The sequence below is a fragment of the Mobula hypostoma genome, chromosome 8 (assembly GCF_963921235.1).
Source record: "Mobula hypostoma chromosome 8, sMobHyp1.1, whole genome shotgun sequence".
NCBI lineage: Eukaryota > Metazoa > Chordata > Chondrichthyes > Myliobatiformes > Myliobatidae > Mobula > Mobula hypostoma.
In genome coordinates, this window is record NC_086104.1 from 107,696,187 (window position 1) to 107,721,718 (window position 25,532).

The 25,532-nt window shown below is 42.3% G+C and overlaps 1 protein-coding gene across 1 annotated transcript in view; it reads left to right on the forward strand.

Moving 5' to 3' along the window:
* The window catches only part of tulp4a (TUB like protein 4a), a 181,325-nt gene that overhangs the window by 113,711 nt on the left and 42,082 nt on the right, over positions 1–25,532 (forward strand). Inside the window, exons 8-11 of the mRNA XM_063056576.1 lie at positions 5,101–5,335; positions 16,924–17,068; positions 18,689–18,833; positions 19,271–19,364. Coding sequence (XP_062912646.1) covers positions 5,101–5,335; positions 16,924–17,068; positions 18,689–18,833; positions 19,271–19,364 — 619 coding nt within the window. The remainder of the gene's footprint in view (positions 1–5,100; positions 5,336–16,923; positions 17,069–18,688; positions 18,834–19,270; positions 19,365–25,532) is intronic.

Consider the following 25,532-nt stretch of genomic DNA (forward strand, 5'->3'; position numbering starts at 1 on the left):
AAACTCATGGCAGATGCAATTTAATGTGGATAAATGTGAAGTTATCCACTTTGGTGGCAAAAATAGGAAAACAGATTATTATCTGAATGGTGGCCGATTAGGAAAAGGGGAGGTGCAACGAGACCTGGGTGTCATTATACACCAGTCATTGAAAGTGGGCATGCAGGTACAGCAGGCGGTGAAAAAGGCGAACGGTATGCTGGCATTTATAGCGAGAGGATTCGAGTACAGGAGCAGGGAGGTACTACTGCAGTTGTACAAGGCCTTGGTGAGACCACACCTGGAGTATTGTGTGCAGTTTTGGTCCCCTAATCTGAGGAAAGACATCTTTGCCATAGAGGGAGTACAAAGAAGGTTCACCAGATTGATTCCTGGGATGGCAGGTCTTTCATATGAAGAAAGACTGGATGAACTGGGCTTGTACTCGTTGGAATTTAGAAGATTGAGGGGGGATCTGATTGAAACGTATAAGATCCTAAAGGGATTGGACAGGCTAGATGCAGGAAGATTGTTCCCGATGTTGGGGAGGTCTAGAACGAGGGGTCACAGTTTGAGGATAGAGGGGAAGCCTTTTAGGACCGAGGTTAGGAAAAACTTCTTCACACAGAGAGTGGTGAATCTGTGGAATTCTCTGCCACAGCAAACTGTTGAGGCCAGTTCATTAGCTATGTTTAAAAGGAAGTTAGATATGGCCCTTGTGGCTACAGGGGTCAGGGGGTATGGAGGGAAGGCTGGGTTCTGAGTTGGATGATCAGCCATGATCATAATAAATGGCGGTGCAGGCTCGAAGGGCCGAATGGCCTACTCCTGCACCTATTTTCTATGTTTCTATGTTTCTATGTTTCTATGTAGCCTCACAGTTCAATGCTGAGCCCATCAGTAGAGTAGGAAGTCAGTTGCACTGCCATCTGATGAGCTAATATATTGCCAAATGCACAGGTCAGGTGCACCATTTTATACTTCGGAGAAAAGGTTTGATTAAATCAATGAATGGAATTAAATCATTGTCCAAGTTTGTCAATATGGAAGAGATTGTTTTTCCTGATTGATTTGTGGATCCATGTTCATTTGAAGATGGTCTAATTTCTGCATCTAGTTAACATTTTCCAAAAGCAGTAAGGAAAACATTTTTAGCTGCACATGTTTTATTTACCTAATGATCAATATTTGCAAAGTCAGTCATGTTGGGTTCACTTTCAGTAATGGACTTTTCATTCCATTTAAATCAGGGGTTCCCAAACTGAAGTCCACGAAGCCTTTGCTTAGTGGTATTGGTCTATGGCATAAACAAGGTTGGGAACCTCTGATGTAAATAAAGCATTGATGAATCTGCAATCTGCATTTTTATTCTATCGACCTTGGCTTGTAACATTGAATATTTTAACAATTTATTGACACTTGGTATATTTTTATGACTGTGAATATTAAAATAAATAGAGGAAAATCAACCTTTTTATTGAAGTTTGGCAAGGGGAAATTGCTTTGTGGATCCAGAGCTGGCTTGCCCACAGAAGGCAAAGAGTGGTTGTAGACGCTTCATATTCTGCATGGAGGTTGGTCACCAGCGGTGTGCCTCAGGGATCTGTTCTGGGACACCAACTCTTTCTGATTTTTATAAATGACCTGGATGAAGAAGTGGAGGGATGGGTTAGTAACTTTGTTGATGACACAAAGGTTGGAGGTGTTGTGGATAGTGTGGAGGGCTGTCGGAGGTTACAGCGGGACATTGATAGGATGCAAAACTGGGCTGACAAGTGGCAGATGGAGTTCAACCCAGATAAGTGAGGTGGTTCATTTTGGTAGGTCAAATATGATAGACTATAGTATTAATGGTAAGACTTTTGCCAGTGTGGAGGATCAGAGGGATCTTGGGGGTCCGAGTACATAGGGCACTCAAGGTTGACTCTGTGGTTAAGAAAGCATACAGTGCATTGGCCTTCATCAATCGTGGGATTGAGTTTAGGAGCCGAGAGGTAACGTTGCAACTATATAGGACCCTGGTCAGACCCCACTTGGAGTACTGTGCTCAGTTCTGGTTGCCTTACTATTGGAAGGATGTGAAAACCATAGAAAGGGTGCAGAGGAGATTTACAAGGATGTTGCCTGGATTGGGGAGCATGCCTTATAGGAATAGGTTTGGTGAACTCGGCCTTTCTTCCTTGGAGTGACAGAGGGTGAGAGGTGACCTGATAGGGGTGTATAAGATGATAAGGGGCGTTGATCATGTGGATAGTCAGAGGCTTTTTCCTCCAGGGCTGAAGTGGCTAGCACGAGAGGGCACAGTTTTAAGGTGCTTGGAAGTAGGTACAGAGGAGATGTCAGGGGTAAGTTTTTTATGCAGAGGTTGGTGAGTGCGTGGAATGGGTTGCCGGCGACGGTGGTGGAGACGGATATGATAGGGTCTTTTAAGAGTCTCCTGGACAGGTATATGGAGCTCAGAAAAATAGGGGGCTATGGGTAACGCAAACACAAGGAAATCTGCAGATGCTGGAAATTCAAGCAACACACACAAAATGCTGGTGGAACGCAGCAGGCCAGGCAGCAGCTATAGGAAGAAGTACAGTCAACGTTTCGGGCCGAGACCCTTCGTCAGGGCTAACTGAAAGAAGAGATAGTAAGAGATTTGAGAGGGGGAGGGGGGATCCGAAATGATAGGAGAAGACAGGAGAGGGAGGGATAAAGCTAAGAGCTGGAAAGTTGATTGGCAAAAGGGATACAAGGCTGGAGAAGGGAGAGGATCATGGGACGGTAAGCCTAGGGAGAAAGAAAGGGGGAGGGGAGCACCAAAGGAAGATGGAGAGCAGGCAAGGAGTGATTGTGAGAGGAACAGGGAGAGGAAAAAAAAGGGGGAAAAATAATAACTAAATAAATAAGGGATGGGGTAAGAAGGGGAGGAGGGGCATTAACAGAAGTTAAAGAAATCAATGTTCATGCCATCAGGTTGGAGGCTACCCAGATGGAATATAAGGTGTTGTTTCTCCAACCTGAATGTGGCTTCATCTTGACAGTAGAGGAGGCCATGGATTAACATATCAGAATGGGAATGGGACGTGGAATTAAAATGTGTGGCCACTGGAAGATCCTGCTTTCTCTGGCGGACAGAGCGTAGGTGTTCAGCAAAACAATCTCCCAGTCTGCGTCGGGTCTCGCCAATATATAGAAGGCCGCACCGGGAGCACCGGACGATTCACAGGTGAAGTGTCGTCTCACCTGGAAGGACTGTCTGGGGCCCTGAATGATGGTGAGGGAGGAAGTGTAAGGGCAGGTGTAGCATTTGTTCCGCTTAGAAGGATAAGTGCCGGGAGGGAGATCGGTGGGAAGGGATAGGGGGGACGAACAGACAAGGGAGTCGCATAGGGAGTGATCCCTGCGGAAAGTTGAGGGGCGGGGGGAGGCAAGATGTGCTTGGTGGTGGGATCCCGTTGGAGGTGGCGGAAGTTACGGAGAATAATATGTTGGACCCGGGGGCTGATGGGGTGGTAGGTGAGGACAAGGGGAACCCTATTCCTAGAGGGGTGGCGGGAGGATGGGGTGAGAGCAGATGTGCGTGAAATGGGAGAGATGCGTTTGAGAGCAGGGTAGATGGTGGAGGAAGGGAAGCCCCTTTCTTTAAAAAAGGAAGACATCTCCTTCGTCCTGGAATAAAAAGCCTCATCCTGAGAGCAGATGTGGCAGAGATGGAGGAATTGTGAGAAGGGGATGGCATTTTTGCAAGAGACAGGGTGGGAAGAGGAATAGTCCAGGTAGCTGTGAGAGACTGTAGGCTTATAGTAGACATCAGTAGATAAGCTGTCTCCAGAGATGGAGACAGAAAGATCAAGAAAGGGGAGGGAGGTGTCAGAAATGGACCAGGAAAATTTGAGGGCAGGGTGAAAATTGGAGACAAAGTTAATGAAGTCAACAAGCTCAGCATGCGTGCAGGAAGCAGCATCAATGCAGTCGTCGATGTAGCGAAGGAAAAGTGGGAGACGGATACCAGTATAAGCTTGGTCTGTAGGCTTATAGTAGGCTATGGGTAACTCTCGGTAATTTCTCAGGTGAGGACATGTTCGGCATAGCATTGTGGACCAAAGGGCCTGTATTTTGCTGTAGGTTTTTTCTATGTTTCTATTATTACATATAATGCAAATTTTGCCAAATTTATACAGACAAACAAGGTTGTAGTAGATTAAACTGCAAGATCTGACCAAAGACATTGGGGTAGAATGACCAATTCACAAACAGTTTTCTTCACTAGGAGCAATGTATGCTGTTTGATTGTATAGTACACCATAGATCATAGTACTGGTAGAGCTGAGTCTGTGATCAAATTTTACCTGCTAAATAGTATCTAATTTAAGATAAGTCATGTATGTAATCGTCAATCAACAAGTGCAAAGAAAAAAATTATTGCATTTTAGTTTAGAATATATGTTATGAATTAGCATTTTTCTCCTCTGGCAGAGGCTGATAGCAAAATATTGTGGAAGTATTGATTGTTCACTTCTAAGACCTGTGCTTTTGAATAACTAGTACAAGTTAAAAGTGTCTTCCACTTCAGATGTTCTTTTGTGTTAGTATTTGAAGTCTTAATCGATTGGCATGTAAAACATTACAATAAAATCTCAATAGTCTGGTAAGAAGGGTGTTTTGGAAATTCAGACGGTGTTAGAGATGGTTTTCCAAAAATTGGATTTGTTGCCGCAACAGTTTAGAGAGAGCTTTACTGATGAAGTGATTTCATTTTGGGGAGCACTGGATTTCATATAATCCAGGAATTTAAAAATAACAAATCTTGGTAACAATAAGATACTGGGCTGTCATCAAAAAACCCTCATGATTTAGTGATATCCATCAGGAAAGGCAACCTACCGATCAAACCTATTCTGACTTGGTTTATTCTTAAATGGTTCCTCAGTGCAGGAGAAATTAAGAATGGTCAATAAACCCTGGTATTGCATTCTGTAAACAAATTTTAAAAACGTTAAGTGAGCTGCACCAAATATGAAATAGTTGTGATGAATTTTAACTTTATTTCATGGTAAGTGTATTATTGCTACAGAAATATAATTCTTATGAACTAAGTTGGTTATTTAACTAATTATTGTTGTCTTCGTTTAGCCTCCAATCCCAGACCCAAATAATATGCGGGATTTTGTAAGTTACCCAACAGCAGGAAATGAAAGATTGCACTGCACTATGAAGCGTACAGAGGATGACCCAGAAGTAGGAGGGCCATGCTATACCTTGTATCTGGAATACCTGGGTGGATTAGTACCAATCTTAAAAGGGAGGAGAATTAGTAAACTTCGACCAGAATTTGTCATAATGGATCCTAAAACTGATGCTAAAACAGGTATGAACAGCTTTTGATTCAATTTTGAAGCACAGAAATTTAAAATGGAATAATTTCATGCTGGTTTGTTAATTTTGAAAGCCTTTTGAGGAACACTATAATTTCTAAGTATCTTTGTGTGATACTGAAATATGATTACAAATTACAGAAAATCTAGAATAAAAACAAAATGCTGGAAATACTCAGCAAGTTGAGCATCATCTGTGGAGACAATTAATATTTTAAGTTGAATTGTTGCCTGAATTGAAAATTTATGGAATTTAATTCAACGGAAAGGAGTGAGTGGAGGAAAACACAGGAAAGTATGGGATAAAGGAAGACAGAGATAACGTCCAACCTGTGACTTACATTAACGTAGCGGCTCAGTTTTAATTGTTTTCAGTTTTTTGAATTTGTGGATGGTCTTCCAGGACCAAGATGGGCATAGGTGTCATGTTAGAGTTTTGGGTGCAAGAATTGTTTGGGAATTAGAGGACAGGCCGGAGTCTTAAGTGTTTGTTCTGTATTTAAAGGATGATGACATGTCTCAGACATGGGACATCCGTGTACCAGGCTGGAATATCCAGCTGACAGACCAGTGTGGATGAAGACTGGCCATGGTCGATAGGTTTCAATGAGACCCACCGTCCCCCCCCCCCCATTCTTCTCAACTCCAGCGAAACAAGCCCAGCGCTATCAAATGTTCCTCGTACATTAAATCTTTCATTCAAAGGATCATTGTCATGAACTTCCTCTGGATGGTCTCCAATGCCAGTACATCCTTACTTAGAGGCCCAAAACAGCTCTCAATACTCCAAGTATGGTCTGACCAATGCCTTATAAAGTCTCAGCATTACATCCTTGCTTTTATGTTCTTGTCCTCGTGAAATGAATGCTGACATTGCATTTGTCTGTCTTGCTGGTCACTGATAGCCAACCAGAAAAACTCCCGTTTATTTCCACTCTGTTTCCTGCCAGTCAGCCAATTTTCTATCCAAGCTATTATCTTTTCTGTAATACCATGGGCTCTTACCTTATTTAGCAGCCTCATGTATGGCACCTTGTCAGAGGTTTTCTAAAAATCCAAGTAAACAACATTCATTCACTCTCCTTTGTCTATTCTGCCTGTTATTTCCTCAAAGAATTACAACAGGTTTGTCAGACAGGATTTCCCCTTAAGGAAGCCATGCTGACTTTGGCCTATTTTGTCATGTGCCTCCAAGTACCCTGAAACCTCATCCTTAATGGAGTCCAAGATCTTCTCAGCCACTGAGATCAGGCCAAATGGCATATAATTTCCTTTCTTCTGCTTCTTTCCCTTAATGAGTGGAGTGACATTTGCAATTTTTCATTCCTCCAGGACCATTCCAGAATCTAATGATTCTTGAAAGATCATTACTAATGCCCCACAATCTCTTCTGCTAACTCTTTCAGAACCATGAAGTGTAATCCATTTAGTTTGGGTGACTTGTCTACTTTCAGACTTTTCAGCTTCCCAAGCATCTTCTCTTTAGCAATAGCAACTTGTCAGTCATGGCTGCCTCATCCTTTCATTGGAATACTACTACTTGGGGAACTTCTCAAATTGCTCCCAGAAATTTGCTATTCTGCCATCATCCCTGCTAGTGTCCCCTTTCAATTAACTTTGACCAGCTCCTCTCTCATGCCCTTGTAATTCCCTTTGCTCCACTGTAATACTGATAAATCTGATTTCAGTTTTCCCCCCCTCAAACTACAGTGTGAATTCAGTCATGTTATGGTCACTGTCTCCTAAGGATTCCTTTATCTTAACTCCATAATCAAATCTGATTTATTTACACAGTATCAAATCCAGAAATGTCTTTCCCTACTGGGATTAACCACAAGCTGCGCTAAAAATCCATCCAGTGTGCATTCTTCTAATACCCTCACTTGGGATCCAGCACCAACCGGATTTTCTCAATCTACCTGCATATTGAAATTCCCCCAATACATTGCCCTTTACACAGGTCTTTTCTATCTCCCATTGTAATTTGTATTCCACATCCTGGCTATTGTTTGGAAGATGAGAAGTAACTTGATAGAGGTGTACAAGTTGGTAAGAGGCATAGAGTGAGTGGAGAGCCAATGATTTTTTTCCCAGGGTGGGAATGGCTAATATGAAGGTGCATAATTTTAAGGTGATTGCAAGGAAGTATAGGGGTTGGGGATGTTGCTAGGTGCGTCTTACCAGGGATGGTGGTAGAAGCAGATACATTATACATCCGGGAATAAGAGGGTTAACATATGAGGAACGTTTGTCCGCTCTTGGACTGTATTCCCTGGAGTTTAGAAGAATGAGAGGAGACCTCATAGAAACATTTCGAATGTTGAAAGGCATGGACAGAGTGGATGTGGCAAAGTTGTTTCCCATGATGGGGGAGTCTAGTACGAGAGGGCATGACTTAAGGATTGAAGGGCGTCCATTCAGAACAGAAATGCAAAGAGATTTTTTTAGTCAGAGGGTGATGAATCTATGGAATTTGTTGCCACAGGCAGCAGTGGAGGCCAAGTCATTGGGTGTATTTAAGGCAGAAATTGATAGGTATCTGAGTAGCCAGGGCATCAAAGGTTATGGTGAGAAGGCGGGGGAGTGGGACTAAATGGGAGAATGAATCAGCTCATGATAAAATGGCGGAGCAGACTCGATGGGCCGAATGGCCAACTTCTGCTCCTTTGTCTTATGGTCTATTATATTGCTATATTTATGCTCTATTCTTTGTTGGTGCAGCTGTAATGAAACCCAATTTCCCTCGGGATCAATAAAATATATCTATCTATCTATCTATCTGTCTATCTATTAGAGGTATCAAGATCTTAGATAGGCACATGGAGGGTTAAATTGATCTTATAGTAGGTTTAAAAAGTTGGCTCAACATCGGGGGCCAAAGGACTTGTACTATTCTGTGACAGTCTATGTTCTATAGCTTAGAATGTAGGGGTGGTTAGATTTAGAAGTTTGTAGATGAAATGAAAATAGGTGGGTTGGTAACTAGCAGAGAAAGTTTCCAAGCCCAAATGAACTGCACATTGGGATGTTCAAAGAGGTGACTACAGCATTGGTGGACCCATTGATAGTAATTTTTTTTGTAATTCCTTGAACTTCAGAATTGGGGGGATGGATACCAGAAGATTGGAATATAGCCAATGTGACTATTTTTCAATAAGAAATAGATAGATACTTATAGTGTCACAGTTGCATTACAAGTGCATAGATATAGATATTAGAAGGAAAGTAGAAAGAATAAAAAATAAGTCTAACAGTCTTAACGGGGGGGGGGGGGGCGGCATCTCTTCCCCAGCTATAGGTTGACTCAATATAGAATGTACTGGCTTCTCTTTGGAGAAGCACAGTTCTCTTAGTCTATTACTAAAAGTGTTACTCTGTTCAGCCAAGGTGGCATGCTGAGGGTGAGAAACGTCTAGAATTACCTAGATTTTCCGTAGGGTCCTTTGTTCTACCACAGCCTCCAGTGTGTCCAGTTTGACTCATAACAAAACTAGCTTTTCTAATAAGTTTATTGAGCCTTTTGGCATCACCTGTGTTGATGCCATTGCCCCAGCACACCACTGCGGATAAGATTATACTGGTGATAACAGACTCGTAGAACATGTGAAGTAGAGACCTGCGTACTCCAAAAGACCTTAGTCTCTTCAGGAAATAGGGGAGATTCTGGCCCTTGTACACAGCCTCTTGTTGGTGCTTCACTCAAGTCTTGTCATCCAGGTGCACCCGCAGGTACTTGTAGGCCCTCACCATATCCACGTCCTCACCATCAATAATAGCAGGGAGCAATGCAGGCTTAGTCTTCCCACAGTCCATCACCATCTCCCTTTGTCTTACTAATGTTGAGCCGCAGGTGATTCAGCTTGCACCCTAGCAGAGGGAATTTAGTGTGAGATCATGCATTTCAGTAAGAGAAATCAAAAGTGATATTATATCTAGAGAGAGACTGCAAATGAGTGAAGTACAGAGAATGTCTGAATTGATGAATCTCAAAAAGGTGGCTGGCAGATCCAAGAAGTAGTTAAGAAGGTAAACAACAATTTGGCCTTCACAGCAAAGGAGTTGAAATTTTGTTACAATTGTATAGGGCACTGGCGAAGCCTCGTCTAGAACACTACTTTGGTCTCCTTCATTCACCAGGCTAGTTTTTGGGATGAGTATATTGTTCTACCAAGAGTGATTAAATAGTTTGGGCCTATATTCCTTGGAGTTTAGAAATATGAGGATTGACCTAATTCAAACATAAAAGGTACTGAATGGGCTTGACAGAGTAGATGTGGGATGTTTCCATGGGATGTCATGAAAAAGGGGGCATAGCTCCAGGTTAAGGGACCAGTCATTTAAAACTGAAGTGTGTAGAGGTTCCTTCTCGTAGAGAGTGGTGAACCTCTGGACAACTTTGCCCTGGTGGGTGGTGCAAGGCTGGATCATTAGAAGTACAGTCTGAAGTGGAGCTGGGTAAATATTTGATAGCTTAAGGAATGGAAGGATATGAAGAAATCGCACAGAGCATGCGAAGAGGCTAGTATAGATCAGGGCCTGATACAGGCAAATGGAATAGGCAGAGATGGGCATCACAGATGACATGGTTGAGGTGAGCCAAAATGGCCTGTTTCTGTGCTGTACAATTCTGTGTTTCTAATTATGTAGAACCTTGGTGAGACTACATCTAGTTTTTTTTTAAAAAAAGGAAGTACTTGCTGATGGAGTGTAATGAAAGCTCACTAGACAGACCATTTGAATGGGTTTGCCATAGAGAGTTTCAGTAGACTAGGTTTGTATTCACAAGTTTAGAGAAATGAGAGGAAATCTGTTTGAAACTTACAACATTATTCTGGACTTTGACAGGGTGGAGACATGGAAAATGTTTCTCCAGGCTGCAGGTTCTAGAATAGTCTTGAAAAGGATATCTAGGGCCAAGATGAGGACTTTTTTTCACTAAAAATGCAGCAAACCATTGGAATTCTCTACTCGGGGCTGCGGAGAGATGAGATAAAAGTTGAACTTTTAGGCAGAAATGCACACTGCTATGCTTGGAGGAAAAAGAAACATCAACACCAACACCAAAACCTTGTCCCAACTGTGACGCATGCTGGAAGGAGCATCATGGTTTGGGACTGCTTTGCTGCCTCAGGGCCTGGACAGCTTGCAAGTGTTGAAGAAACAATGAATTCAAAATTGTATCAAGACATTTTACGGGAGAATGCTAGGGGAACGGTCTGTCACCTGAAGCTTAATAGAAGTTTGGTGATGCTTCAAGACAATGATCCAAAACAAAAGAGTAATTTACAACAGAATGGTTTAAAAAGAAGAAAATTTGTGTTTTGAAATGACCAAGTCAGAGTCAAGACTTTAACCCCATTGAGAGGCTGTTCATGCAAGGTATCCCAGAAATATTGATGAACTGAAACAGTTTTATATAGAGGAATGGTCTAAAATTCCTCCACCATTATGCAAGCCTGATCAGCAGTTACAGGAAACGTTTGGTGGAGGTTATTGCTGCTGAAGGAGGTTCTACCAGTTAATAAATGCAAGGGTTCACATACTACTTTCAGACTGGACTGTGAATGATTAAACAATGTGTTAAATAAAGACATGAAAATTACATCAAAGTTGCTGGTGAACGCAGCAGGCCAAGCAGCATCTATAGGAAGAGGCGCAGTCGACGTTTCAGGCCGAGACCCTTCGTCAGGACTAACTGAAGGAAGAGTGAGTAAGGGGATCCCTTACTCACTCTTCCTTCAGTTAGTCCTGACGAAGGGTCTCGGCCTGAAACGTCGACTGCGCCTCTTCCTATAGATGCTGCTTGGCCTGCTGCGTTCACCAGCAACTTTGATGTATGTTGCTTGAATTTCCAGCATCTGCAGAATTCCTGTTGTTTACATGAAAATTACGATTGATTGTGTGTTATTAGTTTAGGCAGATTGTGTTTGTCTATCATTGTGACTTAGATAAGATCAGACCACATTTTATGAGTCATTAAAGTAGAACACCAGGTAATTACAAAAGGTTCACAAACTTTTTCTTGCAAATGTATGTTGCAGGGAGGTGGAGGAAGGCAAAAGGAATATTTCCTTTTGGAAATATTCCTTTTGTTGGCCTGCTGCGTTCACCAGCAACTTTGATGTGTGTTGCAGGAATATTTCCAATAAGGTTACGGTAGGGTTGCCATAATGAAAATCTGTTTATGAAGCCAGTTGATTATTAATGAAGAATTGACTGCAAAGGAACCAAAGGAACAGTTAAAAATTGAAACGTAGAACTGCAGGAAATACCCAGCAGATCAGACCATGTTAGTACAGGGGGGAAAAAAGAGTCCTGTAACAGAAATGGCTGGTTCTGATACAAATGTTGAAAGTGAATTACCTGGGGTTGTTAAAACTCAGAAGGCGACAAGTGCCCAGATAGAAGCTCAAAGTCTTATTATATTGCACATGTTATTCAGAGACTGGTCAGGATTGGTGTGTGATGGAGTTAAGGAATAGACCCAGGAAAAGTGACAATATCTTCATCACTCCTCCAATATCTACAAATTAAAAAACTAACTTGTTTTCCCTTTCTCCCCAGTTCTGATGAAACATGAACTGTATTTCTCTGTTGATAGATTTTTTGATATTAAAGGAATCGAAGGATTATGGGGTAGTGTGGGTAGAAGTCAGTCATGAATCATGGATGAAGCTCAGGGCAGAATGGTGTACAATCTAATGAGCTGTGAAATGAGCACTGCCTGAAGAACACCATCCTAAATTCCCAGAGAATATGGTTATAAAGACGTGATGAAGGTGCTTTTTCTGTATTCAGCCATATGCTAGAGCAGGGGTCAGCAAGCTTTTTGCCTCTGTGGACCGGATCGCGTATTAATGAGCGGATGGTGGGCCAGATAAATGCCATAAAAAACTTGAAAAATGGGAATTATCCATTTAAGTACATCTAGTTATGTTTTGCCTCAAATTAATGAATAGCTCATGCTAGAAAATCATTTGTGTTTAAGTTTGCCTACCCCTGTGCTGGAGTCTGTTCAATGAATGGGTACCCCAAAGTATTGAACACTACTTGCATAATCTGTGTTTGAATTTCATTTTGAGGCTGGTGTCTGCATCTGCTGAATCTATGTGCCCTTGAGTTTGATTTGCACTCACACAATAATTAAATTTTATCCAGCTTGGAAGAAGTTTCAGTAGTACTTAATATTTAGGGCATTTATCAAATCATCATTTTTCAGGAAGAGTTGGAATCTCAAGTCACATAAATGATAGTTCCGAAAATATGTTGTCCATCTTTTGACCTTTGAACCATTTAGTTAATGTTGTATCCCTTTGACACTTAGCCAGTTCTCTTGGTTATGCAAAAGGCGGTTAATATTTCTATGGTTTAATTTTCAGTTGTGTTCACTGTTTATTTGTCTTCCTACAGATAGTTAGAACTTAGAAGGAACCGAAGTTAAAGTATTAAGTTAATAATTTAATTCAAGTAGTAATAGCTGACTAGTTGTATTCACCCTCAGTAGTTTAGTCAGTTGGTTTTAGTGATATAAACTTTGACCAGCAGGTGGTGATGCTCACCAGGTTTAAATTCTTACAAACAACTGAGATAGATGCTAAACTGCAGTAAATCTTAGGGATAAAAGAAACAGGATTAGAGGATACATACTGTTCTGAATTCTGCTACTTACATTGTCTATTCCTTTATCCAGTTTTTTGTTTGCATCATTTGCAATTGTTATGTTAAAACAACAATATGCTTTTTCCATATTTTTGTAGGTTTGCAGGATAATACAAAGTGTGTCATAAATTCTAAATTGCCTTTTGCCCTATTTTTCAGTATTCTAAAGTGAATCTTCCTTGTATGTGAAGGTCAATTACTTGGATAGATATTTTGATACTGCCAATTAATAGAAGTCTTATCAAATTGTAGGGGAAGATGGGGCTGTAAAATTAATGAGGGACCATTCCCCTCAATAGTAAGTATACCATTTTGGATACGTTTGGAAGGGATGTCCTCCCGGGTGGATGCCATAGTGACCAGGTTACTGGCATTGAGCATGGTGGTGCAGAAGGGAAAGAGGGAGAAGGGGAGAACAGTAGTGATAGGGGACTCAATAGTCAGTGGAGCAGACAGAAGATTCTGATGAGAACTGGGTACCCGTATGGTATGTTGCCTCCCAGGTGCCAGTTTCAGGAGCATCTCTGATTGTGTCCACAGCATTTTGGAAAGGGAGGGAGAGCAGCCAGATAACTTGCTACGTATTGGTACCAATGATATAGGCATAAAAAGCAAAGGAGGTCCTGAAAAGAGAATTCAGAGATCTAGGTAGAAAGCTGAGAAGAAGGACCTCCTGGTAGTAATTTCCAGATTGCTGCCTGTGCCATGTGCCAATGAGGGTAGAAATAGGATGATTTGGCAAATTAATGCATGGCTGAGAAGGTGATGCAGGGGGCAGGGCTTCAGGTTCTTGGATCATTGGGATCTCTTCTGGGGGAGGTATGACCCATACAACAGTGAACCTGAGGGGAACCAATATTCTCGTAGGCAGGTTTGTTAGAGCTGTTGGGGAGGGTTTAAACTAATTTGGCAGTGGGGTGAGAACCAGTGTGGACGAACTCAGAATAGGACAGATGGTAAAAAAGCAAAGACAGTGTGCAATAAGACTATCAGGAGGGGTAAGCAGATGATCGGACATAATTGCAGAATCAAAAAGGGTAGCAAGTGCAGCACTCAGTGTTATATCTCCGTTCATGGAGTATAAGAAATAAGGTGGATGATCTTGTTGCACTATTATGAATTGTCAGGTATGATGTGGCCATCACTGAATTGTGGTTGAAGGATGGTTGTAGTTGGGAGCTGAATGTCCAAGGTTACACGTTGTATCGGAGGGATAGGAAGGTCGGCAGAAGGGGTGGCGTGGCTCAGCTCATAAAGAATGGCATTAAATCAGGAGAAAGATGTGACATAGGATCGGAAGATGTTGAATCCTTGTGGGTTAAGGGTCGGAAACTGCAGGAGTAAAAGGACTGGCAGTTATATACAAGCCTCCCAGCAGTAGCTGGGAAGTGGACCACAGATTACAACAGGAAATAAAAAAACTATGTCAAAAAGGCAACGTTATGATAGTCAGGCAGGTTGATTGGGAAAATCAGGCTGGAAATAGATCTCAAGAGAGTGAGTCCTTCCTATCCCTCGGATACAACGCGTAACCTTGGACATTCAGCTCCCAACTACGAGATGGCTTTTTAGAGCAGTTTGTCATTGATCCTACTAGGGGATCAACAATACTGGATTGGGTGTTATGCAATGAACAGGAGGTGACTAGGGAGCTTAAGGTAAAAGAACCCTTAGGAGGCAGTGATCACAGTATGATTGAGTCCAACTTGAAATTTGGTAGGGAGCAAATAAAGCCAGTGTTTCAGTGGATGAAAGGAAATTACAGTGGGATGAGAGAGGAGCTGGCCAAAAGAAATTGGAAAGAGATGCTGGCAGCGATGATAGCAAAGCAGCACTGGCATGAGTTTCTGGGAAAAAAGTGAGGAAGATGCAGGATAGATGTATTCTAAAAACAAAGAAATACTCAAATGGCAAAATAGTGCAACCGTGGCTGACAAGGGAAGTCAAAGCTAATGTAAAAGCAATAGAGAGGGATTACAATAAAGCAAAAATTCGTGGAAAGACAGGGAATTGGGAAGCTTTTAAAACCCTACAGAGAGCAACTAAAAGAATCATTAGGAGGGAAAAGATGAAATATGAAAGCAAGCTAGCAAACAGTATCAAAGTGGATAGTAAAAGCTTTTTCAAATATGTAAAAAAATATGAGAGAGGTGAGCGTGGATATAGGACCGCTAGAAAATGAGGCAGAAGAAATAATAATGGGGGCCAAGGAAATAGCAGAAGGAAATGAGTATGTTGCATCAGTGTTCACTGTGGAAGACACTAGTAGCGTGCCTTATGTTCAAGGGTGTGAGGGAAGAGAGGTGAGTGTGGTTACTGTTAGAAGGGAAAAGCTGCTCAAAAAGCTGAAAGACCTAAGGTACATAAGTCACCCGGACCAGATGAACTGTATCCTAGGGCTCTGAAAGAAGTAGCAGTAGAGATTGTGGAGGCAATTGTAACGATCTTTCAAAAATCATTGGACTCTGGCATGGTGCCAGAGACTGGAAAATTGCAAATGTCCTGCTTGATCAAGCTACATTCCCAAGATTGCTCCTGGTGACATTATGCCCTTTCTTTAAGTGGGCATTAACTGAGAATTTGATTTTCAAAAAGTTTCCTATAATATTGGAAAGTACTTTAAGCTCATCTTGAAGGTAATAACTAAGCTTGAGCTACACACAAAATACTGGAGGAACCCAGCAGACCAGGCACCATCTATGGAGAGAAATAAACAGTTAACGTTTTGGTCCAAGACTCTTCATCAGGGATGGTCTGGAAAGGAGGGGGAAAAGCCAGAATAGGAAGATGCTGGGAAGAGAAGAAGTATAAGCTGGCAAGTGATAGGTGAAGCCAGGTGAGGGAGAATAAAGTGAGAAGCTGGGAGGTGATAGGTGGTAAAAGGATAGGGCTGAAGAAAAAGAAATCTAATATGAGAGGAGAGTATTCATAGTAAGAAGGAGGGGCAACAGAGGCAGGTGAGAAGAAGAGAAGGGGAAGAGGGAAGCCAAAATAGAAATGGAAAAAAAGAGAGAGGGAAGAGAATCCCACCTGCTGCGGTGGACAGTCTGCCATAACAGAGATTTTCTGGTGGCCACTCATTTTAGTTCTCCTTCCCATTCCCATTCCCTTTCCAACATGTCAGTTTATCGCCTCCTCTACTGCCACAATGAGGCCATTCTTGGGTTGGAGGAGCAGTACCTCATATTCCACTTCAAACCCACCCATCCAACTTCCCCTTCACCTGGCTTCACCTCTCACCTTCCAGCTTGTATTCTTTCATTTCCTCCCATCTTATTCTAGATTCTTCTCCCTTCCTTACCAGTCTTGATTAAGGCACTTAGCCTGAACTATTGACTGTTTGTTCCCTCCATACATGCTGCCTAACCCACTGAATGCGTGCAAAATTTTGTTTGTGTTGCTCTGGCTTTCCAGCATCTGCAGAAACTCTTCTCTCTATAACTAAGCATGAAATTATTCTTCATTCACTCTGCCTTTTAAAGTATTGGCTACTATTTCTACCATTTTAAGTAGTATTCAAATATGATATAAATGATGAAATAATTTTAAAATTCTTTGAAAGTTGCATTTCTCTTATGAAATAACTTATTTCCAAGGATTAGTACCTGAATAATTTACCTTTTGACATTTTGTATGTGGACCACATTAGATTGCAATCATATTCTCTATTCCTTCATTTCCTGTAGTCTTCAATCAGAAAAATAAGCTTTTAGCTGGACTTTTCTAATGCAGTCATGCATGTATTGTAGAGTATATATATCCATAAGTTCACTATAACTGTTTTGGTTACTATTTTCTCAGATTATATATATGGTATTATTGCAATACCAAATATTATTTCTGAGATACTTGTAAACTATACTTAGAATTACAAGATGTGCTTTTAGCTAGCTTTTAATTGTCCTTTCCTTTATTTTACTAGATGAACCCTTTGGCAACAACTTGATTTCAAATGTAATTGACAGCTGTAATTGTTCTGACTCCAGTGATATAGAACTTAGTGATGACTGGGTGGGGAAGAAATCTCCAAAGATATCTCGAGCAAGCAAGTCCCCCAAATTACCCAGGTATCCAGCCCAGTTGAGTTATAATATAATTTATGATGTGAGCACTTTCCTGATGTTAAGTGTTTTTACAGAAGTTCTTTTATCCCAGTTATGCTTTCTTGGTGCCTTTGGTGCTTATCACTAATTAAATTGGACTGCTTCTTTAACTTTAAAAGATGCAGCAATTTTTCACAGCATTATACCCAAATTCAATATGTAGAACCTTTAATTTAGTCCCAAGGTGTTTCACAGAATCATTAATTAGAACTGGAAAGTAGTTATGTAATGAATAGTGGGCCAGGTATGTAAAAACAAATAAGGATAAAGATTTTAGAGAGGACCAAAGAGGAAGAGAGAAGTTTAAGGAATTTGAGCTTGTAGCTAGGGCAACAGTGCCTTATCAGTGGAACTCAGGGAGGCCAAGAGTGGAAAGATGTTTGTGTGGAAAGATGAGGCCATGGATATTTTTGTGGGAGAGAATGGATGAGATTCTTTTAAATGGATCTGAAGCCAGTGTGTACAGAATGATGGGCGAGATGTCTGGGTGCAACACAGTCTTGGCTGAACTCAACTTTAAGGAGGCTACCACAGGATGGGAATGGCTGCATCTAGAAAGTGGATGAAGGGTGGTCTGATAGAGAGGCACTCTTCTTGTTGTTGCAAATATGAAGCTGAGCATAATCAAGAATGCACAAATAGCAGAAGAGCTAGTTCAATCTTAGTGGCTATACACAAGGATGATGGCATTAGAGCTTACAAACAAGTTTCAATAGAAGGGTTTCTGTAATAAATGGGAGTTCATGAAGTGGTAGGAAGGAACAATGAGTCCTTGAAATCCAGTGCATTCTTAAACAGGCCAGATCAATATACTGGTTAAAAGGGCCTTTAGGATACTTTACAAGCAAAGGCACAGAAAATAAGAAGGCAGAGGCTGCACTAGAAAACTAGTTAGATTACAGTTTGGGTATGTATTCAGTTCACATTACAGAAAAGATGTAATTGATCAAGGAAGTGCACCGGAAGTTTGAGCGTGCTGCCAGGACAGGAAAATTATAGGTATTGGGATGTTTTAATTTTCTTTAGAACATAAGAGATTGAGGGGAGATTTAACTGAGATAAATAAAATTGAGGTGTTCAGATAGAGCAAATGGGAAGGATTAATGAAAGACATTATTAATCAAGGAGCTTAGATTTTAAATTGGTAAGGTAAGAGAAGGGCTGAGATAAATCTTTTTCGCTGGAGGATGGTGCGGTCCTGGACTCACCTGTAGGAGTGGTAGAATCTCTTCCTATTTAAGTAGTATTTGGATGTGTACTAGGCAAGTTTAGCTTGCAAATTTAGGCAGCCAGTGTGGAAGGTGGGATTAGACTGGGTCGTTCTTTTTTGATTGATATGAACATGATGGACAAAATGGCTCTAAAATGTGGTAAATTTTCTGTGATGTTATGAAAATATACCTAATAAATGCTTCAGCTCCTTATACTATAAATAATAAGTGTTCTTTTTGGCATTTGGTCAGAGGTGCTATTTGATTCTAAAGCGACTAATTATAGCCAAGGCAGAAGTTGGTCTGCTAAAGTTAGCTCCATTTGGCTAAGGATATTATAACTTCATGCTAATCCATGTGCATTTTTTATCAGAATTAATCTTGATGCTAGAAAATCACCCAAACTTTCTCGGGCTAGCCAGGAGATATCAAAGTCTCCACGATTGCCAATTAGGAAACCTTCTATTGGTTCCCCAAGCTTAACTCGTAAAGAATTTCCTTTAGAAGATATCACACAGGTATGAAATTATACATTTGATTCTTTACTAGAATTCTTGTTTGATATTAAAGTGAAATGAGTAGTGCAGATTGACTTAACAAATTACATTTTAGTTGATACTCGTGTTCTGTACACAAGAGCCGAGAAAGAATGGAAAATTTGAACAACAAATTGCCAATCTTCTAATATTTTACATTATTTGGGATGCACTTTAATATGATGGATGTTGGTTGGGGAATGAACATCGTTCAGAATGAAGATTAACCATTGCTTCTAGGTTGTTAAGAAAAAATTGTTCACAAAGTCCTACATTGTCCCAATAATGTAAAGATGTAAAGTTCAAATTCATTTACTTTGTGAAGTGTGCTTGCCATATAAATAAATTTGGATGATATTGTGATATTGTAAACCAGTACTTTTGATATTTTAAAAAGAAAATTCAATTGTTTGTTTCAGCACAACTATCTTGCTCAGGTCACATCCAACATTTGGGGAACGAAGTTCAAGATTGTAGGATTGGCAGCATTTCTACCAAGTAATCTTGGTGCAGGTAGGAATTTAAAGATTAATACTCTGTCTAGGAGCAATTCATGTTTGTCAAATGTCAAAACAGCAGAATAATTGTCACACTGAAAACCTAAAATGGCCAGCGTTAAAAGTTTTGCAGAATATGGCTGCTGGGTACGTAGCAGGCAGTGAGTGAACCAACAAGAAAAATGTATCCCCAATTCCATTACCTCGTGGCCTGGTATTCCCCCACTCTACCATTAATATAAAGCCAGGGTCAATGAGAAGTTCAGTGGCACATCTGAACTAAAATAAGGTGCAGCTTCAAAAATATGCTACAGAACACAAAGCGCAGGCTAGACAGCATAAACAGTGTACAACAGACAGTGAACTGAGCTCACCACCAACCAGCAAATTAAATCAAAACTCTGCTGTGCTACCCTGTCCAGTCTTGAACTGTACTGGATGCTTAAGCAGCTAATGAGAACAGTACCCTATAAGCTATGCTCTCCCTTATTGCCACCATGTTCCTTTTCATTCCCTTTTACCATGGTGCTGTGGTCAATATACTCATTCATGTGTGCTCTCATCCAACAAGCTGCAACATCCTCATTCTCATTGGGCAAGTGCAAGGGCTGATGCTCCTGCAATCCTATTTTCTGGATCCCCATATTAGCCTCATGCAGTTACTACTTCCTGTCCTTGACAGACCGATTCTCCAACACTTAATGTAAGGGATGTAGCTGCCTTCTGGAACAAAGTGTCCAGGTAATTTCCCTCTCCCTGATGCATTGCCCAAATCCATCAGCTGCTTTCACTGAATGTGATGCCATGGATCGGCATGGTTTCCATCAGCTTTGGATCACTTGGACAATATACAAACGTTTCTAAGTACCTGTGTCAGAATGCTGTTTATTGACTTTAGCTCAGCGTTTAACACCATCATTCCTACAGTCCTGATCAAAAAGCTACAGAACTTGGGCTTATGTACTTCCCTCTGCAACTGGATCCTCAATTTCCTAACTGGAAGACCACAGCCTGTGCAGATTGGTAATAACATCTGCATCTCATTGACAATCACCACTGGTGCACTTCAGGGATGTGTGCTTAGCTCACTGCTCTATTCTTTCTACATGACTGTGTGGCAGGACACAACTCAACTACCACCTGTAAATTTGCTGATACAACCATTGTTGGCAGAATCTTGGATGGTGGTGTACAGGAGCAAGATATACCAACTGGTTGAGTGGTGTTATAATAACAGCCTTGCACTCAGCATCAGTAAAACCAAAGAGCTGATTGTGGACTTCAGAAAGGGTAAGTTGAGGGAACACAAACCATTCTTCATAGAGGGATTAGAAGTGGAGAGAGTAAGCAATTTCAAGTTCCTGGATGTCAAGATCTCTGAGAATCTAACCCAAACCCAACATATCAATGCAACTATAAAGAAGGCGAGACAGCGGCTATATTTCATCAGGAGTTTGAGGAGATTTGGTTTGTCAGCTAAAACACTCAAATTTCTACAGATGTGCTGTAGAGAGCATTCTGACTGGCTGCATCACTGTGGTATGGGGGAGGGTACTGCACAGGATCATAGCAAGCTGCAGAGAGTTGTAAAATTAGTTATCTCTATCACGGGTACTAGCCTCCATAATATCTAAGACACCTTGAAGGAGCAGCGTCTCATAAAAAGTGGCTTTGATCATCAAGGACCTGCACCACCCAGGACATGCCCTCTTTTCATTGTTGCTATCAGGAAGAAGGTACAAAAGCCTGAAGGCACATACTGAGCGATTCATTAACAGCTTCTTCCCATCTGCCATCTGATTTCTGAATGGACATTGGACTCCTGAATACTACCTCACTACTTTTTTATATATCTGTTTTTTTGCACGACTTATCTTAATTTAACAGTATACATACTGTAATTCAGTTTGTTTTTTTTATCGTGTATTGCATTGTACTGCTGCTGCAAAGTTAACAAATTTAATGGCTTATGCAGGTGATATTAAACCTGATTCTGCACACTTTCTGGTGCTACCATATATTGTCAGACTTGCAGAGACCTTCAAGTCTCCATCCAGCTAACAGGAGTCACCTGCCACTTGTTTCAAAACCATCACCTGCAGCCCCTTTAAACCCAGTTCTCATCCACAATCCTTGTTCACTCATAGAAACCAGCCAGCTTCCACTAGTTGTTCCTAGCCTTCAGTTACCATGTTGTGTGAAGTGTCTATTCTCTTTTATTTTGTGGTCCCTTGTAGCTTGTCATTTTGTGGTTTGTTAATAAAATATTTTACTACTTAATCATCTCCGCTGTTCTGCTTTTGGGTCAAGCTTCTTCTACACTTCCAGACAGGATGAGTGAACCAATGATTAACCCAGCAGAGTATGCTTGCCTAAAAGAAGCCATCTGTCAAAAGAAGCACTTGATCCCAAAGCAGCAGGAACCCATTGACCAACTCTGGCTCGATACAGCAACCCCACACGAGTCAACCTCTCTTAAGAGCCCCAGATTCCGGTGCCTGAATGCTTCAACGGATCCCCAATCTAATGCTACAACTTCCTGTCCCAGTACGTCTTACACTTTGAGCTTCAGCTGTCGCTGTATATTATGGAATGAGCCAAAATTGTCTTTGTCATTTCTCTAACAACAGGAATTCTGCAGATGCTGGAAATTCAAGCAACACACATCAAAGTTGCTGGTGAACGCAGCAGGCCGGGCAGCATCTGTAGGAAGAGGTACAGTCGATGTTTCAGGCCGAGACCCTTCGTCAGGACTAACTGAAGGAAGAGTTAGTAAGAGATTTTACTAACTAACTAAGAGTTAGTTGGAGATTTTACTAAATCTCTTACTAACTCTTCCTTCAGTTAGTCCTGTCGAAGGGTCTTGGCCTGAAACGTCGACTGTACCTCTTCCTAGAGATGCTGCCTGGCCTGCTGCGTTCACCAGCAACTTTGATGTGTTGTTTGTCATTTCTCTGCTGACTGGGTAAGCTCTGACCTGGGTTGCCACTAACTGGGACAATAAAACCACCACTTGCAATGAGTATGGAGATTCTACCACTGAGATGTACTGTTTTTTTTACTATCCGGGAAGTGGATGGGAGCTAGTCGATTGGATACATCATCTGCATCATGGCTCTTGCTCGGTGCTGAATAACACAGTGGATTCTGGACACTCATGGTGGGGTTTGGCTGAAATGCAGAAGCACTATTTGCCCATTGCCATCGTGGCCTCTCAGCACTTGAAAGATAAGCCCTCTACCTGGGAGATTCCCACCAACCTCAAACCTCATCACTTTGTCCCTCTCAATTGACAAGCTTCTTATAGAAAGACCATCCAGATCATCAAACAGAACCCCAGTTCGGTTCTAAAAACCATTTCAGTCAGCAGGGCCATCATTATCAACTGCTTCCAGACCCAGGCATTTAGGCAAAGATTCTTTACCCCCACCCCAAGCGTGAGCATCAGTGGAGAAACGACTTGTGCACTTACTGCAAAGCCATCAATCACCCACACATCAAGTGCCCATTGCGTCCAAGAAAACGGCAAAACCAGGTAGTGACAAGGGGCCTTCTGTCTTGTAAGCTTCCCCCATCCTCTTGTTCCAGCACCATGGTACATCCCACTCTCTCTGTTCTCCACATCCTGATGACTCTACAAGACACAGGAGGCTCTTAGATTCTGGCATAGCAGGTAACTTTCTGGACAGGACTCTGTGTGGTCAACTTGGACTCCCTACTGAGCCTATCTCTCACCCCTTTTACAGAAAGTCCAGTCCAGAGTTATCTGCTGTGCCAGAATCTAAGGGTCATTAACATATTTCCCTTGGGTTGAGGATGGTCAGATCACGCACACAGCCTGTGCACATGAGCATCAGAGAGCACTGAGAGTCCATTTCCTCCTTACCAACTTGCCCAAATCTCCTCATCTTGGGCTGCCCCTGTTGTCCACTCATGTCCCTCACTTCACCTAGCCATCAGTTCACTGTTGAGTTGGGAACCCACCTGCCTGTAACCTCAACCTCCCCATAAGTCTGAGGACATGAAGGAAACTCTTGGCCTCACCAAACTGACAGGAATGCTACAACTTAGCCATTGCCTTCGGTAAAAGGGAAGCCAGCACCCTGGCCACCTCACAGACTGCATGAGTGCTTCCCAGGCAGCACTCCTTTCTAAGATGGTCTGTTCTCCCTCTGTTCTCCCTCTGCCCTCCACAGACCCAAGCCATGAATGACTACATCACTGCAGTGCTACAGCACAGCTTCATTTGACTGTTTAGCCAGTGCAGGATTCTTAGTCATCAAAAATAAAGATGGGCGTCTTCGTCCCTGCATCAACTGCTACGGACTCAATAAAATCATCATTTGGAACTGCTACCCTCTCCCCTTGATGGATAGCACATTTGAAGCACTCCCCAGGCCCCTCTTCTGCGAGCAATTCAACTTGATCTCTTACAGACCTGGCTTTAAGAGCACTAAGGCAAACACTTCGTCATGACAGTTCAACCCATCTGATATAGAGAACAACCTTCAGCCCATCATTGCAACCTCCCAGATTCTCGATCCAATCATCTAGTTCCTCCAGGCCCTACAGCACAAACCTACACTTGACAAATACATGTACTCTGAAGCACTCCACTGGGCCCGCTCCTCACCCCTCTCCAGCCATCCACGAACCCTGGATTTTCAGCAATGCTAGTTCTGGTGGCCCACTATGATCATTGGTGTTCATCAGTTCGTTGCTGCCTGCTTTCAATGTGCCCAGTCCAATTCCTCCAACCAGTGGACCTCTGGGCTTGTGCTGACCCTGCCAGTCCCTCTATGATCTTGGTCCCTCATTGCCATGGATTTTATCACAGGTTTGCCACTTTCCAATGGGGATACAGTGGTCATGACAGTGGTAGACTGGTTCTCCAAGGTGGCCCACTTCATTGCTCTCCTCTCACCGTCAGCTCCTGAGACGGTGGACCTGCTTACCTCCACAACTTCACCCAGGGCATTATGTCAGACCAGGGGCCACAATGTGTTTCCCACTTCTGGTGAGCCTTCTGCTCCCAACTCCGCACCTCAATGAGTTTGTCCTCTGGCTATCATATGCAGGACAATAGACAGTCAGAAAGAGCCAATCAGCAAGTTGAGAAGCTTCTGCCATGCTTCACTGCCTGTAACCCTTCCACATGGAGGAAGTGTCTGCTTTGGGCCAAACAGTCCCATAATCAACATACCACCTCTGCCATGGGTATGTCACCCTTTGAAGTGCTTCACATTGTACCCCATGGAGGAGCCAATGGTGCTGTCCCATCTTCTAGGGCCCTGGTTTGGTGATGCCAGAGTGCTTGGAAGAGGGCATCGAGGGCCATCCCTGCTGCCAGCCATGCCTACTGCTGCCAGGCTAGCAGCTGTTGGCGCCCATCCAGACTACTTTGATCTGGGGACCATGTCTGACTATCTACCAGAAGTCTGCTTCTGCACACCGACTCCCTCAAGCTCTCACCCCAGTTCATTGGTCCCTTTAAGATTGTCCATCACATCAACCAAGTCACTTAACCTCAGGATCACACCTACCTCCCATGTCTCCTGTAACAAGTCCATGGCCCATGGCTTACTCAACCCATCTGAGTCCTCATCTCTGGAATGAAGGATCGTGGGAGGTGGTCCAGTGCATATGGTTTGCCAGTTGATAGAGTCATATTGTTATGGATGGAGTGTGCAGTAACTGGTGGACTGGGAAGGGTGTAGCCCAGAAGAGAGGTCTTGGAATGCCACACAGTTTCATCTTGGATCCATTTCTCATCGAAGTGTTCCACTGGACCCATCCGATTACCCAGGACCGTTGGGTGCTGGCAGTAAGTGGGGTGAGCCCTGTCAGGCTCACCCAGCAAATAGGAGTCACCTGACACTCATTTCCAAATCGTCACTTACTGCCCACTTAAACCAGTTCTCACCCATAATCCTTGTTCACTCATATGAACCAGCCAGCCTCAACTAGTTGATCCTAGCCTTTAGTTGCCTCGTGGCCTTGTCATGTTAAGTATCTGTTCTCTCTTATTTTGTGGCCCCTCATGGTCCATTTTTAGGTATTTTGCAGTTTATTAGTAAAATATTGTTGAATTGATTTCTCTGCTCTGCTTTTGGGTCAGGTCTCTACATTTCCTGAGACATCCTTTTTATTATGTGGCGATCAGAATTGCACACCAGCATATTCT